Here is an 18,714-nt window from a genome sequence, read left to right on the forward strand (position 1 = left end):
GCCCCTGGCTTACACAATTTATAATAATAACATATAAGATAAACTTGTTAACTTTCAAGCTGATCGGACCACCTACGTTGTCAGGAGACCAGCAGGAGCTTTTGAACAGGAAGCCATTGACATATCCATGAGATAATCCACCCCCTAACTCTCCCCAACGAGACACAGCCAGAAGCCTGCGTTCTGGGGAGAGGGAGAAAGGGAACCAAAGGGTCTTTGCTTTTCACGGCAAGATTTTCACCACATTGAAAAAAGGTGAATCTACATTAGTGTTTTAGAGGGAAGTGGAATTATGAGGCTTTACTTGTCTTTGAGCTTACGCCAAGCAGTCCCATATAGACTTGGGCCAGAACGCTACAGTTTGCTAGCCAAAATTCACGTAACTACTATTAAAACTTGCTTAGATTCTCATTCTGCTGTTGTCTCATTTGAAAACAGCTCCCTTGGGAGCCCAGTGGGGAGGTTGGGTGGAAATTCATTAGTATCTGGCTTTAATACTATATGACTACCATAAAAACTACCTGACTTTCACACTAAATTATGATTCCCCTTCAGTAAGGGATGTGTTCTAATGTAAAGTAATTGAAGTGAAACCTTAACTATTATGAGCTCAAATATCTAGAAATACAAAACCTACAAAAGAGTATTTTCTTGGAAATTCAGGTTTTAGCCCAGATCTATGTGACTTTTTTTTGTGTGTGTGTGAAGAAGATCAGCCCTGAGCTAACATCCATGCTAATCCTCCTCTTTTTTTGCTGAGGAAGACTGGCCCTGGGCTAACATCTGTGCCTGTCTTCCTCCACTTCATATGGGACGCTGCCACAGCTGACAAGCGGTGCGTCAGTGCGCGGCCAGGATCTGAACCCGGGCCGCCACCAGCGGAGCGTGCACACTTAACCACTACACCACGGGGCCAGCCCCTATGTGATAATTTTTAAAGAAATGAATCGAAAAAAGTGAGATTCAAAAGCAATAAGAACATCTTAAACACATCCGTAAATCTAGAAGTTTAAGGGCCAAAGAGGCTGAATATATGTGGTGGGAATAAATGAGCGAATGAATGAATAAAAAGGGAAATGGAAGATGAGTTGACTTTAGAGGAGAGAATCCTAGATTTTTTTGAATGAATATCTGGCCAATAACAAGACAACGGCCCTGGAAAGATTTGCACATTATTCTCAGAAATGGTTTCACATCACAATGAAAAGCATTTGCAGAAGTCCTGTGCCTTGAGGTGAAGCTTCACTCTCTATTTACGCAGACAGGCTCTTTGGTGCATTAATCAGCCTACTACACCTCAGAGGTAAGGGCTCACCTCCTGGAAGCCTTTCCTACCTCGACACGTGGGCAAAGGGCTGCTCCACTGGCCGCTGCTCCGACACTGGGCTCGGGAAGCACCCTGCAGCAAATAGCCAGTGTTGCAGGTGAAGTTCACAACGTCGTTCAGGTTGAACTCACTGCCGTTAGTGAAGCCATGGGCAGGGTTCCCAGGGTGACCACACGTGATGGCTACGGAGGAAGACAGGTCCACGTCACCGTCAGAAATTAAACAAGCCATCACTCTCACTTGGAATTCTTTATTAATAGATATACCGATATGTTAAACATTTGATTTAAAGGTTTTTCAATTAGTCAGATCTATTACAGGTTGTACTCATATTTGGAAGGAAATGTTGGGAAAAAGAACCATCAACTGAACGCACAGGTTTTTATTATAATGGTGGAAAATAACCAACACCTGGCAAATATACTTTCTTCATCATAATAATTACTATTTCCTACTCAGATCATGACTGAATGTCGTGAAATTTTAAAATGAGGTGGTGGAAAACAAGACATGCTAAAATTCTTGTATTAATCATGAGTGTTGACTGTTTTCCCCCGAGTACACACCAGCTAATTTTATAGATCTCTCATTTTGAAACATTATAGGGATTTGGCTGATAATTTAAATTGTGTATGTATAAATTATTTCAGTGTCAATTTAAACATCATGAAATTAGCGAAAATAAGTGTGCATGCTCAAATAACATTTTCTTTGGCAATCTTTATTGTATGATACTTTGAAATGTAGTGAACTGTCATTATGTCATGCCCAAAATAATAGCAATACAAATCATGAAGATATCCTTCATTGGCCCTTTCAAAAGAAACACATTACAGTCATAAAACTGATGTTTCCGTCCTCATTTATCTTGTCAACAGTTTTTTCTTCTTGGCAAAGCTTTCACCCCTGAACTTTGCACATTTACCACTCACTACCACAGATAATGCCTGTCACTATCCTAGAGTTACATCGACATTTCCTTGTTTAATTCACAGGAAAATAAAGAGTATATTAGGAAAAAAACAACTGCTTTAAAATACTGGTCAATATTTATCTTTGAAGTTATAAGGTTTGAGGACAATCATTACATATAATTTCACCTCTCTCTATTAAAGGAAGGACTGCCTACAAAACGCTCCATATTATTGATGAAACAGTGACAAAAGTACAAAACAAACCGGAAGATTAAGGAATGTGGCTATTTTTGGGAATCTGCAAAGCCAACCTGCGGACTCAGACTCAGCATCTTTACCCTCCTATAATTAGCTTCTGTTTCCACCTTGTTCATCCTGTGATAAAGTCAGGGAAATGAATCACTTGTCCTGAGATCCACTGGAGATGAGTTAATGAGCAAATTAAATGTGAACAGGAGCCTGGAGGAGGCCTTGGAAGGAAACAGGGTGGGAGGAGGATCAAAAGAATAGGGGAAGGAACGTCCCTGTTGTCTCTCTTTGGAGAGTCCCCCTTCTGTGTCACTCTGAAGATTTAACGTGACTGTGTTATGACAATAACGAGAGAAAACCTGAGGACAGGAAGCAGCTGCTGGATGAGTTCACAGCGGTGTACTTACGGACACAGACTGGAGTCTGTCCTGACCACTTGTGGTCTTGCAAGCATATCCGAACGGACGTCCCAACAAGCCGGAAACCAGGATTGCACTGATAGACCACAGTGTCCCTGTAACTGAAGCCGTCTCCGCTGATGTGACCGTTCACGATCGGGTCCGGGGAACCGCAGTGGCCGGCTGAAAACAGAAGGAAAACCAGTAAAAAGTTTCGAGAATTTGTCTTTTATAAAATTACTACATGCAAAATTTGTTGACCTTTATTGTCAAGTGAATAACAGCATTGAAAGCATAATTTACTAGATTTTCCCCCATTTTTATGTTTTTGTTTGCTATAGCTTTTCTTTTTAATTTGTTTATTTTTCTCAACAATTGTGGGTAACATAAGTAATATTTCAAATTGTCAATGGGTATTTCCAATTACGGCTTCCCCATTTATTTATCTTACTTATTTTTCTTCTTGAGATTTTATGTTATTTATCTTGTGATTCTATTTTCAAACGAAAACCAAAAGAAAGGAAGATACGCTTAGGATTAATATGGATAGGGTTTCAGAACCTATTGAATATGAGTAATAAGGAGAAGATGACTAGGATTTCCAGCAAGAGAGACTAGATCACTAAACTATTTGTGAAATTCCGAAGGAAGGACGGATACCAGAACACAAGTTCAATCTCCAACATGTACATCTGAGGTACGTTTGAAGCGATGCCTCGGTAAGAGCGGCCTGTAGTCAGTACAAAATAGAAGTCTAGAGTTCAGGGGCGTGATGTCCTGAAGAGGAGTCAGATTTAGGGGAAACAAGATGATGGATGGAATTTGAAACTAAAGCCTGACTGAGCTTACCCGTGAAAAGCATGTACAGTGGGACAAGAAAAGGCCCAAAGATGCAACTGGGATGAACATTAATCCTTAAGGGGACATAAAAAGCGCCAACGTGAAGGAATCTGAACTGTAAGAAGACAGTTGGCAGACGTGGTGTTGAATAAGCATCAAGGGTAGAGAGCTTCCAAATAGAGAAGGAAGGAGAACTTCCAGTTCCTTGTGAGTTGAGAGATGGAACAGTGACAAAGACTCTTTGCTTGACCCACCTTTCGTCAGGCTCCTGAACCTTCTCCTAGGCACATCTGTGCTCTTCCTTGTAAAATCCACTTTTAGTAAGAACCCTGCTGAGTTGGTTTAGCAAGAGCCTCCACCCTTCATATCTGATCATCCTCATATCTGATCAGCTTTCTCAACCCCACCATCCCCCAGGTGAAGTCTGACCACCTGGCCTGACTTCAGCAAGAATCCTGTTAGGTTGGTTTGGCCAGAACCTCCCTCACCCCTGAGGTTCCCTCTTAGTCATTTCCCATGCATGACCCCACCCTGCTCCTTGGCTACAACCCCACTGGCCCACGCTGCATTCAGAGTTGAGCCCATCTCTCTCCCCTCTGTAAAATACCATCGCAGTGGTCCCTATACCTATCGTGATGCCCTACTATCTTCAACCAGTGTCATGAATATTTTTTTTTCTCTTTAATAGTAGCAAGGTGCTGTGTGGTCCAGAGAAAACAGAAAGGCAAGATTCAGTTTTTCTCTGCCCATTTGATCTCCTCTTCACTCTCCATTCCATTCTCCTTCCTCTTTATCTCTCTCCCTTTTCCTTGCCTCCCTCCTAACCTCTCCTGCTCTCTCTCCCTTCCTCAAGGATATAGAACAAGTACCTTGTTAAATCAACAAAATATGAAGCATTGGGAGTAACTGACATTAAAAGGACCTGTGTTACCCACGGGTTTTGGATAGACAAGAAAAGAAGGGCATTCACTACGAGTTCCTCAACTGTCCATCCAAAACTCCAAGCTTACCATGGGGAGGTAGTGAGACAAGGCTGCAGTGGATGCAAAGCAATTGGTGTAGAGTTCTCCTGGCCATTTACTTCCCGAATAGAGCACACAGCTGTGAAGGTTTACACAAAATAGAGTACCCCCAAAACGGAGAAAATTGTGAAATTGTTGTCATGCTACACTTGGGGTTAACTCCACCGGTCTGGAAGAATTTAAAATAATAATCTGTATTTCTGCTTAAGACAATGTTTCGCAGCACTGTGTTCTCCTGGGTCGGAACTGAATTTATTATCATCAAGGTGACTTTTCAGAGGAGACAGGGAGAAAATCAAATCAGTGGCTAGGTACCCCTGCTTGAACCACCTCTCTGCCCCAACGTTTATAAGATGTCCGGTCAAAAAAGTCATGCTAGATTTGGCTGATTTTTTGTTGCCTTGGCAGGTTTTTCATTCAGCCAGGTCAATTAACTTGGTTCTGGGAAGAGGCCAGATCACTTGACAGAAGCAGAGAACTCAGAGGAGGCTGAATGGTCTCCACGGGCTGAAGAAAGAGCCTCTGATGCTGCGAGTGTCATCAGAGAACACTGACATTGGCTCCCAAGAGCTCTCCCCCTTCCCAGAGGCTGTCATTTGCACAGCGTGCTCTACTAGGTAGGATGATGGGGCCAATGTTCCAATATCGGTGACAAGGACTAGTAAAAGAGCCAGAGGAGCCACACACAGCCTTGCCACAGAGACCCAGCCACTTCTGAGTTGATAGATAAAAGGTCTAAATTCTAGAAATGTGCACCTAAATAACACAATCCAGTCTTCAAAGAGTGAATGGGCCACCTAACTCCTGTTGTCATTCTAGATAGAGCCCTCTACTTTTGGGGCTACTTCTGAAGCCTGTCGCCACTCCAGGAGGAGGGGATTTGGTCTGCTAGAGAGGGGTGCATTGTGACAAAAGAGCCCCATCACTTTATGTGCTCTGTTCAGTCTCTCTCTTGATTTGGACAAACACAACTGGCTGGACTCACTTTTAAACCTTAATAAATATTTGTTTCAACTGAGTTTTTAGTAAGGGCACATAGTTTGAGGTTGCACTCTCTTTTGAAAGCCTAGCTAAAAAGTACTCTTAATAGTCAGGGAGATCTCCATATACTTCAGAAATTTGGAAAGGTTGACAACCATGACTGGAAATAAAGATTTCTAACAGCGACTCTTCTCTGACACATGGTCATTTCACTTCTCTGAGGAATTGGCCTTAAATATCTAAAGAAAATAGAGGATGTTTTTCAAAAACACTTCATTTCAGCTCAGTGCCTGAAGGAAAGAAGAAGCGACAACATTGCCTGGTACTTCCTAATTTGAATAAATAGAGACAATGTGATTCCTAATTTGAAGCTAATAGCGTCTGTTCTTCACTTGTACAACTTTCTAGCCCTCAGTTAATTTCCTTTTAAAAACATTGAAAGTCTTAGACCAATTATAGGCTATTCACAGGTATAGAATATTCACACAATTTCACTTATAGCATTTAACCAGAATCTCAACAGTCATATGTCAAAATGCGGTGGAAGGGAAAACTGCATTAGGTGAAATTTGAACTAAATGTACTCTGAGCTCAAATTCAAATCTAAGATTCTATTATTCTGTGATAATATTTGTGCTATATCCTTTGTATGTGAGGGTTTTTTTTAATCCTTAATGTAGTCCCTATTTGTTGTAGAAACACCATGTAGACAGTTTCTCTATACCTACCCTAGAACGCTATATAACTATACTCATGCTTCTACCCAGTGTCTAAAACATACCAGTCACTCATTAAATACCTGTGGAAGTGAGTGAAAATAAGGCAACCTCACAATTGACAGTAACGTCCTTCACATTTTCAAAGCATTTCCAAAGCCACTATCTCCTAGGTGACTTTCATTTATCTGCAAATAATTTAATGATAATTTGCTGTGGGCCAGCAATGTTCTTGGGGCTGACAACTAAATGAAGAATAAAATACAATCACAGAGAATGAGACAGATCTGGGGAGCACTAACAGGGAAAGCGTCCTAAGGGTGTTTGAACCAGTGAGATGAGGAGTGGGGGAGGGACAGGTCCTGGGCATCAGAAACTCTGAAAGGGGCAACATTTAAGGCTTGAAAGATGCACATTTGTTAGCCAGGCAACGGTGAGAGAAAGGCATTCTAGTCACTGACATGAGAAAGTTTATTTATTTTTGAAAGTTTCAGTTAAAATACTGAAGACTATAGAGTTATAGGACCAAATTATCCATTTACTAGAAGGGTACCTATTTTTATCCTTTTCAGCTTACTACATCGTACATATCATCCTCTCCATGCATCTTCCAGTATGTGGATGCATTTAGTTATTACAATTCCACTGAGTAGAAACAGTAGCAAAGAAGCCTAAGAAAATCTAAGTGCAAAAAAAAAAAGAAAAGAAAAGAAAAGGAATTGGGATGAGGGCAACCCTGCATATTTCAGAAAAAAATATCAACTAAATAAAACAAAGCAATGTGATTACCCTATAGACCCTACACCAGGACGACAGGCCCCAAGGTTTTGTGTTTGTTTTTGTTTCCTTGTTTGTTTTTCATTAACATTTAGCTTCAGTAAGCAGAGATCACTAAATGTCTTTCCCAGGCAATTCTGTGGCCAATATAATCACACCTAGGAAGTCAAGGAACCTGAGTTTCCTGAAAAGTGCGAGTTGGAAATGGTTCCATGAAATGTGGACAGAAAATCCTGGGAGTGATTTAAGTATATGGCCTAATTATTTTATATCAGTCCTACTCACGAGTTTAGTAATCTGCCACTAATCTGAACCTGATCGCACCAATCAGCAAAGAGCTAAAAAATGAGATAGGATCCTACAAAACTGTCACTGCACGTGATTTTTAATTCAAAGGATGGATGATAGAGAGAGAGAGAGATCCTAAAGGAATTGCTGAATTTTCTTTTGGTTCATGTATGAAGTGCAATTCTGTTACTTCCACATTTCTAGAACTTTACATGTAATTCTCCATTTTTTCCATATTGGGTAATTCTCCAACTGCTGAAGATTGTTTTGGAGAGACTGTACCATAAAAAAAGTCATTTAAATTGGCCTATTAAGACAATTTGAACGATGGAACAGGAATACTGTGAAATTTCAAAACAATTGAGATTTCATACACACTGTTGTGGAATGGAGTGGATCACAGGAATCTAGATGTTTCCCCTCATTTGCAAAATTTTTCCTTTGTCCCATAAGCTTTGAAAATCACTGGCTTATAAATTTATGCTATTCTCTATATAACGAATGCTGTTCTATTGTTTTTATTTATAAACTGTTACTATATTGTGATTAGAATGTCCCAAAGAGAAAAGGGAACTTCTTTTAACAATCTTGCACTAAAATTGGCTTAGGAGGAATAAAATATGCCAAATAACTTTAATTAAAACACAGAGAGTGGTAGCAAGGTGTACTGAATTGTGAGTTGACTTTCATAGCAAAGAAGTTGTGTTATAAGTGTGCCAAAAGCAAGACACGGAGGCGTTTCCTCCCAGATGAAGGGTTTCCTGCAAGCCACATCATGAGGGAGGACTCAGGAGGACAGAAAGTGGCTGGGTCCCTCTGTGAGCCCAGTTTATAGTCTGCAGTCGGCCGGGGGTGAAGACAGAGGAAACCGCCTAGGGCACTGACACCCACCATGCAGCCAGCAATTGGGGACCAGGGAAACCAGCACGTCCCAAAGTGTCAAGAGTTTACCCCCCCACAACAAGATCACAGCAGGACCAGCCTCTCCAAGCAGGTGTTTCTAGAAGGTTCTGTCTATACTCCAGTGCACAGATGTTTTCTTATGCATTGTAAAACAATTCTGAGAGAACAAAAGGTTGTTCTGTGAGTTTGTTTCTAGTAGATCGAACACTCTGAAATCTCTTTCTTGGATGACTCGGATTCCTTCAGGCCCCCAGCTCTTACCCAGGAAGGACTGTATCCAGGCTTTCCAGAATGTAGTTGTAAGGAGTCATATTTTAGAGCTGGAATCTTGTCCAAAGACAGGATTTTGGCAATTGTTTTGGCAATTATGTTTAGACTAGCTTTTGCACCGCATTTCACTATTTGTTTTCTGATGCCGCCATGAGTGACGCAGTCTGCAACCTAACAAAACCACTGAGTTTTAGTGGGGACCTTTCTGAGTGACTGACACAGGATGCCAGGTGTCAGTTAGCAGATTTACCAAAACATCTCAACAAATGCAGAGACTGAACACTTCTTTCAAGCGCTTTCCAGTAACATAAGTTAGAGTCCCCTACAATTACACAGACTTGTGCAATTTTAGAAATGAATTCTGTGATTTGGAAATTTAATACAGCTCCATGTTTTCACCTATTCCACAGAAACCTGCTATCCCAGTGGAGATCCTGGACACCATATCTCCCATGTTGTGGGTGTGCCCTGTGCTGATAGACCTAGAGTCCTGCATCGTTTAGTGTGGAATCAGTGCTATTAATAGGAACCATATAACTGGATCTCTCTCCTATCATAAGATCACACTCACACACACACAAAAACAAACACACATACTCATGAACACACACACACACTCACATACACATACACACTCATAAACACACACACACACTCAAAAACACACACACACAGGAAACCCCTTGGAGTTCCCTGTTTTAAGATCACCTTTTCTCGGTTTGTATCAGTATGAACACTAAATATTGGTCTGGGGATTAGAACTGAATACATTTATACATTTTTAGAAAATCTACAAACCAAATATGCAACTTTCATATTTGCTTTGTGATTATTGGTACTTGTTCCTGAAAATAAAATAATAAGCATTATAAATAAATACACTGTACCTGTAGAAGAATTTCAAATGCAATCTGCTTTATTCTATCCATTCCAGGCAATAACACCGGCTTTGGACTAAAGCCGGACTTATTTGGCAGTGAATTCTGAAGCCAGTTTACAAACTCTTCTTGAGTGTTAACAAATTGTCATAAAATGTCAGATGCATCAGATCCGCTGATATGCAGGGAAAACTCTTATAAGCATTAAATCAATGAATATGTTTAAATCTCCAGATATGTATATATTAAAAGTACACATTTGGATACCTACAGATGAGACTTTTTCTTTGTCTCCAAGTGCAGTTTCTAGGGGCAATGCTGAGCAATTTTGCTGAAGTCAGAGAAAACGTGGCATCTTAGAAAGCATGTGAATCTGTCCAAGGATACGCCAGGATGGGGCTTGATGAGCATCCAACACTTTGTGCTGTTAGTGAGAATGTCGAAGTCATTGATGCCACAAATTACATTTGTATCAAATCTCTGTGTGACTCACCTTAGTCAATGGCAATTAATTTAGGCCGCATTTGAAACAAAGAAAATTTCAGGCCAGTACCATGATTTGCGTTGTCTTTGGGACTTTCAGAAATCTTTCATCTGTCTCTTTTTATGCAGTTCCCCAACTACGCCAGGCGTTATCCCTCTCTCGCTTTACATACACTGCCCTCTTTGCCTGGAATTTCCTTCCTAAACTTGTCCAGCTGTAAAATGTCTATGTGTTGCTCATAAGTGGTCCTGATGTACCCTGTGCGTGCAGCTTTCCACTAACCCAGAAGGAATCACTGCCCATTTATACTCAACTCAAAGATCTCCCTGATTTTAGATTTCCCTGCAATAGCAGAATCTATCTCTAGTACTTTCCATTTAAAAGACCTAGACTTCTAGATTTTTTGTTGTTTCATTTTATTTTGAATTCAGCAGATAGAAATAGAATTTTTTCTTACCTATGTATCTCACTATTAGACTGTGAGTTCTAAGAGCAGTGGCATGTTCTATAACCAGCATTTGGCCTGTGCCTGACCTGGAGGACGTGTCCGTGGAAGTACATGAATTCTTTTCTATGATCATTTTGCCGTATTAGTCCAGGCTCTCATTATCATTGACAGCAAACAGTACTCCCTCAGAACAGCTTTGTTCAGGCAAACCAAACTTCCTGCGGCATCAAGACTACCTCCTGCACACAGTTCTGCATCCACGTGGTTGCCAGTGTTTCTGTGGTTCCTTATTTCTGGGTTGAATTTATTCCATTTCTGCCGGTTATTGAAATTCCACCTATGCATCAAAGTGGCTTTCCCCGTATTGCCTCCACTATCGGCTTCTCACTCCCTCCCCCGAATTTCTGAAGCACTTTATCTGGCATTCATTAATCCCAACTTTTATTAAAGGTACTTGATATTTATCCTATTTAGTCCTTAGATTATAAACTCCTGAAAAAGAAGAACCGCATCCTATTAACTTTTACATCTTATGCAATATTTCTTGAGGAACTAAATGAATATCATTAGATAAAATTTAGAAATATAGACAGAAGCACTTGTGGCTGGGGAGACTATTATGACATTTATCTCCTAGCCACTGATAATGCATATGTAAAATATGAGGATTAGCATTGGCTGTTTCCAAATATTTTACCTTCCCTGACTATTATACAGCCTAAATTTTACACTGAAGGTTGTAAAGCAAAGATCAAGGGAAGGAAGGGTTAATCATCCTGCTCTAATACCATCTTTTCGCTGTAATGTAAGCAATAACATAATCAGTTGTTATATTACAATTTTTTACATAGATCTATCATAAAATGCAAGGCATTTGAAGAATACTTTCCAATTTTATTCTCTAAGAACTATGTAAAAATATATCCTAAACATTATTTGAAGCATATCATCTAGCTGTTTTAGCCATATGAATGTCACCATGATATTATATTTACAGGAGAATTCATCTCCTTATAGGTCATTATAGTGCAGCAAATGCAAACTTATTTCAAATAACAGCAAAACAATCTAATACAAAAAGATAATGTTCTGCATGTGGAAAATGTCTCAATCTATCACTGACATCTTGAATACTAGAGATTAAAGCGGTAACAAAGTGGGAGAGACGAAGCGATCTTACACGTTGAAAAAGTCTAAATGACAGAAATGGTATCAGAGGATTAATGTAGGCTTTCCAACAGGAGACTGGGATTACAAATGTACAACCTCACCTAGCTGGTGTGCTCTCTGTTGGGTTCAATGCACACTACCACCGGGAAGATAAACAGGAGAAAATAATTAAGGGAGCATGGAGATCATAAAATCTCCCTGGTGGATTAAAGGCACCTGATGAGTAGATACGGCGTCAGCATTGTAAGAGCTTAATTCTCCAGCCTAGAGAGATGTGTAGCATTGCACAGCACAGATGGCAAACAAGAACAGGTCCTTGGCGATTCACAGAACCCTGGGAACCCCAGTCATAAGGCAGGAATGACAGCATTGATTAACGGTGGGCTAAACTTGTACAAAAACGTACTCTGACGCACACACGCATGATTTTGCCTAAAGTTTAGCTATAGTGACGTTTGCATGCGGGGTTGTCTGGCTGTCCTGACTCCACCCTCTCTTAAATGTTCTGGCTTAGAATTCAGACTAGGGAACTCGGACACAGCACAGATTCAGTTCTGGAATGTTAGGCCAAGAAAATTACCCTTCATCTCCTTAAACACGGCTCTCCTACAGTTAACGTTCTCAAGACTCACGCTGCAAAAGTGTTGTCCATTCGTGTGCGTAGCCATTTCTGCTGCAATGATCGTCAAAGAATCTGGCATGTTTTGCCCTGTTGGAAATCACTGGAAATAACCACAATACTAAAACTAAAAATATCATCCGTGTTCCACACGAAATAGAAGCAACAGCTCAGGCAAAAATATTTTTTCTAGTAACCCTGAAAATAAACAAGATACCTCACCCACAACTTGGAAAAATGCTTTTGTCAAAGTATTTTGCATTATGATGGGAAGCATGGTGGACATAGAATCAATAAATCTCAGAGTCCAAGGGAACTCTATGTAAAAACCTACCAAGTGGGCGACTGCCTTCTCCACAAACTCTTCATTGAATTTTTGGACAGGTTTAACATGTTGAAAAATAAATAAGGAAGAATATTTCTTATATTGAGACTGAAAACTATTTTTCTGTGTATAGTGACAGCTTTACAAACCAATGAGTGGAAATATGCATCATTAATGTCATTAGCAACCCTGGTCTTTGTTTTCCCTTTGCAGATGTATTTAATAAATCTTATTAATTTTTCTTTTTTCCATCAACTGAGCCCTGATGCAGACTTAGAGATCTTAACGCAGGTCTTCACAGTTGGCACTACCATCAATCAGGTCTTGCACTTATATGGAAAACAGTTTATTAATAAAACCACACTGGTTTATTCTATTTTTTACCTAATAGCATTTTAAATATTTGAAAATAGCGATTTATTACTTCCTAACTTTTCTCTCAGCCAAACTGATGATCATAAGTTTTCCAGCCATTCCTCAACTATCCTGGTTACCAGATCCTTCAACACAGATACATACCAATTCCTCAACAGCCCACTTAAACTATTTAACAGAATTGAAATCATCATTCTGGATATGGACTACCTAGGCAAACACAGAATGAGATGGACGCTATTCATGAGGCTTGGACAGCATGGGCATCAGAGCCATCTCTTTGCACACATCCTTCCATGTGTGCTATGATTTCATAATTTTCTGCTCATTGTGTACATTTAAAGTTATTTTATTTTTCACTTTGAGTGAAATTTTACATTAATTCTATTATTTTCCTATGTATTTGGTCTATCACTCAAATTGAAGAGTTCCTGAATCTGTCATCAAATACTTATTTTCACTCTTTCAGCTAGTAGTATTATGCCCTTATCCAAGATATGAACAAAAGTTTTGGAAAGGACTAGAGTAAGGGGAGAGAAACACACAACTGGAAGACTCCTTTCCAAATCACATCAATCCAATAATCAACATCATTCATGTATAGTCCCTCAAGAAATTATTAAAAGACTTAATACATGGCCCATATTATACTTTCTTGACTGTCTGAGTTACCATGGAAAATCTTGATTTACGTCTTGGTGAAAATTCAGAAACACGATTTCCAAACACCCTTCTAAGAGTAACGTCAAACAAACAAAGATGCATCCAGACTTGCATGTTATTTTGTGAAACTATATTAGCTCTTCATAAATACATACCATCAAAGATCTTACAAATCATAGGTTTCATTATCTGCTCTGTGTACATCAAATTAACAAATCCATAGTTTCTGACAGGTAACTACTTTGCTATTTGTGCGGAAAATCACACCAGATATTTGTCTAACTCTAGAGTACTTCTTTTAATAACACAGGCACACTGCCAGTAACTCAGCAGTCTCTTTCCCAGTCCCTTCAGCTCGCTCAGATGGAATTGTCCTGGGCAGGAGACTTAACTTCACTTGGAAATCTGAAGTTCTCTTTGATAGACTCCTTCTCTTTCTTGGGGTTCCAGTTTCTGATATAAAAGCATGCTCTAACCTTTGTGTTGCCATAATAATTCTTCTTGACAGAAAAGACAAATGAAGGGGAAGCTAAGCCCTTCTGCTTTATTTCTGTCATCCACTGTTTTAATACCAACTCCAGTGAGTGAATTTGGTCCTTATTTCAAACATCACTTATCCATGGTCCTTACAATTTCATGGTCTGGAATACTTTTCATTGTTCCCAGCTCATGTGAATTCATCCTTTAAGACACTGTCCTTCAACTGTATTTCATTGTCTTCAGTACGTCCCAGGCTAGTTGCTTTGCTTGCAAAATGAATTTATTGTAGAATATTTGGTATAACTGTCTTTGTTTCTTTGGATAATTTCCCGTTTCCTCCTCATTGGAGTGATTTGTTTCTCATAGTCAGAGTTTTGGGTATTGTTTTGTTTTATTGAGGGGACATCTCTTTTAGAGTTGAAGCCATGGGATTCCATCGATTGCTTTCTGAATTTTTTGAAAATATCCTCACGGGCTGCCTCCGTAGTCATTATAAGTCATTTCCCTCCATGACTATCTGGTTTAACCTCATATGATCCAGAGGAGCCTGAAAGTCACCCAAGGTCATTTAGCTTGGTAGAAACCCAGAGTAATTTTCAAGAGATTCATAACCATAGAAACAGACAAAGCAATAATTCAAATGATAAGAAATGGAAAGAAAATAATAACAAGATTAAGGTAAGTAAGAGGCCTGGGAGCAGTAAAGGATGAAGGACAAAATTAGCTGGGGAACTACTAAGGCAGAAAGCCCCCTTTTTGGCATGTGCCTTGGGGTGGGGAGTAATCTAGGACCAGAGCTGATTTCACTTCTAGTTAACCAACAAATTCCACCGCATGATTAAAATTAGCACAATAGTACATTGGCCTCTTTTATTATATCTTCCTTCTGAAAGATATAATGATTAGCAAAGTAGCACAAAATTTGCTCATATACACTAGTTTATGTCCTAATGTTAAGAAGTCTGTGTTCTGTGCTCAAACTGCCCAGGTTTAAATGCTGTTTTTAATATTTCTTGGCTTTACAATGTTGGGCAGATTCCTTATTGCTCTAAGCTTTTTCTTATCTGTGAATACGAGTAACAAGTACTTCCCATATGTTCTAATGAGGATTCAATAAGATAAAACTCAAAAACACCTTGTACATTTTAGGTCATCAATAAATAACATCATGCAAATTATTGTATCCAAATAAGGCATCTGGTTAATTTTCCGGTTATGCAGGTAGGTATCCAATATCAACTCTATCAAACATCTCTGCTATATTTAGGATTGGAGCCTCTGTTCCCTTCATCTGTCCAAGCATTTCAGAATCTTCTCTAGTACTGATGTCACCTCTGTTCTCCTACCCGTGTACCTCTTCACCCATATTCTCTGTTTTGTCTCACGCACAGCTCGGTGGGTCCCACAGACACGTACTCGTGCTGGGTTATACTATGCCATCTACCCATCAGTGATCAATTATACAGGAAAAGATTACCCTTCATTGCCATATTCTGTGTATTATGAATGGTAAACCTTCAAGTCTTAGTGGTAGCTGTGACACTATATTTACCAACTTTTTAAATCTTTATAGTAAATGTATTACCGATTTTTTTTAGTCATTGGTTTATAAACATATGTAGCTATGTGTCATTTTTAATCCTTTTCTAAATGTGTGCTTTTTTCTTCTAAATACTCTGTGCCTCCTTCAATTTTATTATTCCTTATATGCTGTATCCAAGTTCTATGACACTAATGTTTTATACGCTATAATCTGGACACTTTTCTTCCTCTTTATTTTCAGTTTAAATTCCTTCTGAGCATTCCCTCTTCCAAAAGCTTCTAAGACATATTGCATCCCATTAAGGCCATGCTACTGGGTATCTTCGCAGAGGCGACTACTCAATATGCATCTTGTCCTTTCTGCTGCAGAGGCCTGACCTTCAGTCAGAAGAGAACCACAAAATATGCAAAGGGTCATTTGCAATCAGTAAGACTCAAGCTGACCCCATGATTTAATAGTTACATAAATTGAAGTTGCCATTTAAACTCCCCGAGGCTACAACAGCTGCCTTACCTGTACCCCACTGTCACTGTAAGGACCAGTAAGATGAGGTTTTTTTAAGCAGTGAAGGCACTAATCAAATATAAATTGTTATTTCTTTCCACCGTTACAATTAATAGCAGAGATGTAAGTTTCTTAGATCACCTACCCGGTTCCTGTCTAACTTGCCGAGTTTCACTGAAGTTAAGAGAGAAGACCTGCCCCAAATCATAGCTGCCTTAAGGAGAGGACTCCACAATGGCCAGACGATTTCATCACAACATTTAGGAATGCACAGAAATTATCAGAAGCACTAGGGACTCTCAGCATGAAGTACCCCACATATTCCAAGGACGTTTCATAGGCTACTGAAAACCATAATGACTACACTCAACAAGAATAGATATATATACAAACACGCACAGTATTCTAGAAGCATTCATATAGGTATTATAGTAATTTAAAGGAAGAGAATGTCATTTCATGGATAACAGTAAGAACCTCCCTCTTTTGCCCGTTATTTTCTCTGGGATTATTGCTTTACTATCATCTTGTTTCTTCCAATTTGAGTGTTCATTCAAATTCTCTCAATTGAAAAGAACAGATTTTTACTATTCAAAAGTTACTGGTCCTGGCTTAGTTTCTGAAGTGATCTAGCCCGCGGAGAGTCAGAAGCTTAAACTTTCCAGCTTCTACTGCTTTTGAGTGCTTACAAAATTATTGCGATCACAGAGAGACTAAAGGCAGTTAATGTATTTTACAAATTACTTGGAGACCTAAAGGAGCATTAGAAATCATTGTACTTTAAGCTACTTATTCAACAATGTTCATACGTTTATTCAGAAGATTTTTCAGTGGAAAATTTTTCAACTCAATTTTTTAAAATTATTACACAGAAAATTTTAATCTTTGAGGAAAAGAAGAATAAATTATTGTGCACACATTCCATTTTAAATAACTCACTGTGCTTATGTTTATTGATATTAATGTCACTTTAACTTGACATAATTTTAAGTTTTTAAAAAAGATAAAATGTATAATATTTTTGAAATTCATTTTTGTGTATCCTAAAATCATGATGGCATTTGACTGTAGGAATATCCTCAGTCAAATCCTCTATAAAATAGTCTTTACGTCACCTAAGGTGATATGTGACCTTCATTTATTGCTCAGATTAAAAAAAGAATCCCTTTAGATACTTAAAGAAGAAATCATATAGTGAAATGCAGCATTATTACCCCAGGTAGGATTTAGTAATACTGTCAGACCATTTATAACAAGAAGTTTGTGCTTTGCGCAGCCATACTCTATTTTTAAGGTTTATTTGAGTTAAATAAGTGCCGGACGATAGGTTAATTTACCCAGACATCGAGTTTCGGCGCCGCTCCAGAGTCCATTTGCTAGGCATTCTCTGACGTGAGAACCCACAAGTGTGTAGCCCGTGTTGCATGTAAATATGGCTGTGGCTCCATAAACTGTCAACGTTCCAATCTTGTTCCCATTTGGGGGAAAGGACAGGCTTCCACATGAGATAACTAGAAAGAGAAAAAAAAGTGAATAAAATTTCAAGTCTGCAGATTACTCTTTCACTTAGAAATGACAAAATCTTCAGTCTTAATTTTCATTAAGAACATGGGTGGGGGGATGTTTGCTTTGGCTTAGATAGCTCACCCATCTAGGAAGTTTAATTTTCCTTCTCTTATATCCTTGAAATGAAACCTTGAAAGTTTAGAGTGGATTCCAAAGTATTCTAGATCACTTTACCCACTGTTATTTTTCATCCTTTCAGATAAGTAAACTTTTCTTAAAAAAATACGCAGTAGATGGAGCTGGCCCCATGGCGTAGCGGTTAGGTGCGAGCACTCTGCTGCTGGCAGCCCGAGTTCGGATCCCAGGCGTGCACGGATGCACCGCTTGTCAGGCCATGCTGTGGCGGCGTCCCATACAAAGTGGAGGAAGATGGGCACAGATGTTAGCCCAAGGCCAGTCTTCCTCAGCAAAAAGAGGAGGATTGGCATGGATATTAGCTCAGGGCTGATCTTCCTCACACACACACACACACACACACAAAAAGGAATTACACAGTAGACAAACGTAGTCGCACACAAACAAACTGATCAAATGAGTTGGCCATCGGTCCACTTTTCTGTCTACATCAACCACAAGAATCACATAATAGTCAGTGGACACCTCTGTTTGCCTAGCAGGAATTAAGAAATGTGAATGATCTTTCCCAAAGTCAGTCAACTGGTACAAATTACTGTGGAATTAAAACCTAGGAGGTCCCACTCCATTAGAAGGATGCAGTGCATTTTTTCTTTCATTTACTTGCATAATTTGTTGGGATCATGAGCTCCATAAAAATGTTGACTATACAGGACATGTGGAGCCTTCCTGAAAATTAACAAATATAAAATCTAGATCTTATGTGGTTGTAGATAGGGTAACCGTCCAACCCCGGTGTAGACCTGCTGTCCCAGTGTAATTATTGATAGTGTCCACTTTCACCCACAAGACTATTCCAATTTGGGAAATACGTTAAGTGGTCACTTTTTTTCATTATA

At 39.3% G+C, this 18,714-nt stretch overlaps 1 protein-coding gene across 1 annotated transcript in view; it reads right to left on the bottom strand.

The window, feature by feature from the left end:
- Nucleotides 1-18,714, bottom strand: part of CSMD1 (CUB and Sushi multiple domains 1) — a gene marked incomplete at its 5' end in the record, with an annotated part of 1,589,548 nt that overhangs the window by 50,557 nt on the left and 1,520,277 nt on the right. Inside the window, 3 exons of the mRNA XM_087418289.1 lie at nt 1,336-1,509; nt 2,898-3,071; nt 17,512-17,685. Of these exons, the coding sequence (XP_087274415.1) occupies nt 1,336-1,509; nt 2,898-3,071; nt 17,512-17,685 (522 nt within the window). The remainder of the gene's footprint in view (nt 1-1,335; nt 1,510-2,897; nt 3,072-17,511; nt 17,686-18,714) is intronic.

This window comes from Ceratotherium simum, chromosome 28, assembly GCF_057802395.1.
Source record: "Ceratotherium simum simum isolate JZ-2026a chromosome 28, ASM5780239v1, whole genome shotgun sequence".
Taxonomy (NCBI): domain Eukaryota; kingdom Metazoa; phylum Chordata; class Mammalia; order Perissodactyla; family Rhinocerotidae; genus Ceratotherium; species Ceratotherium simum.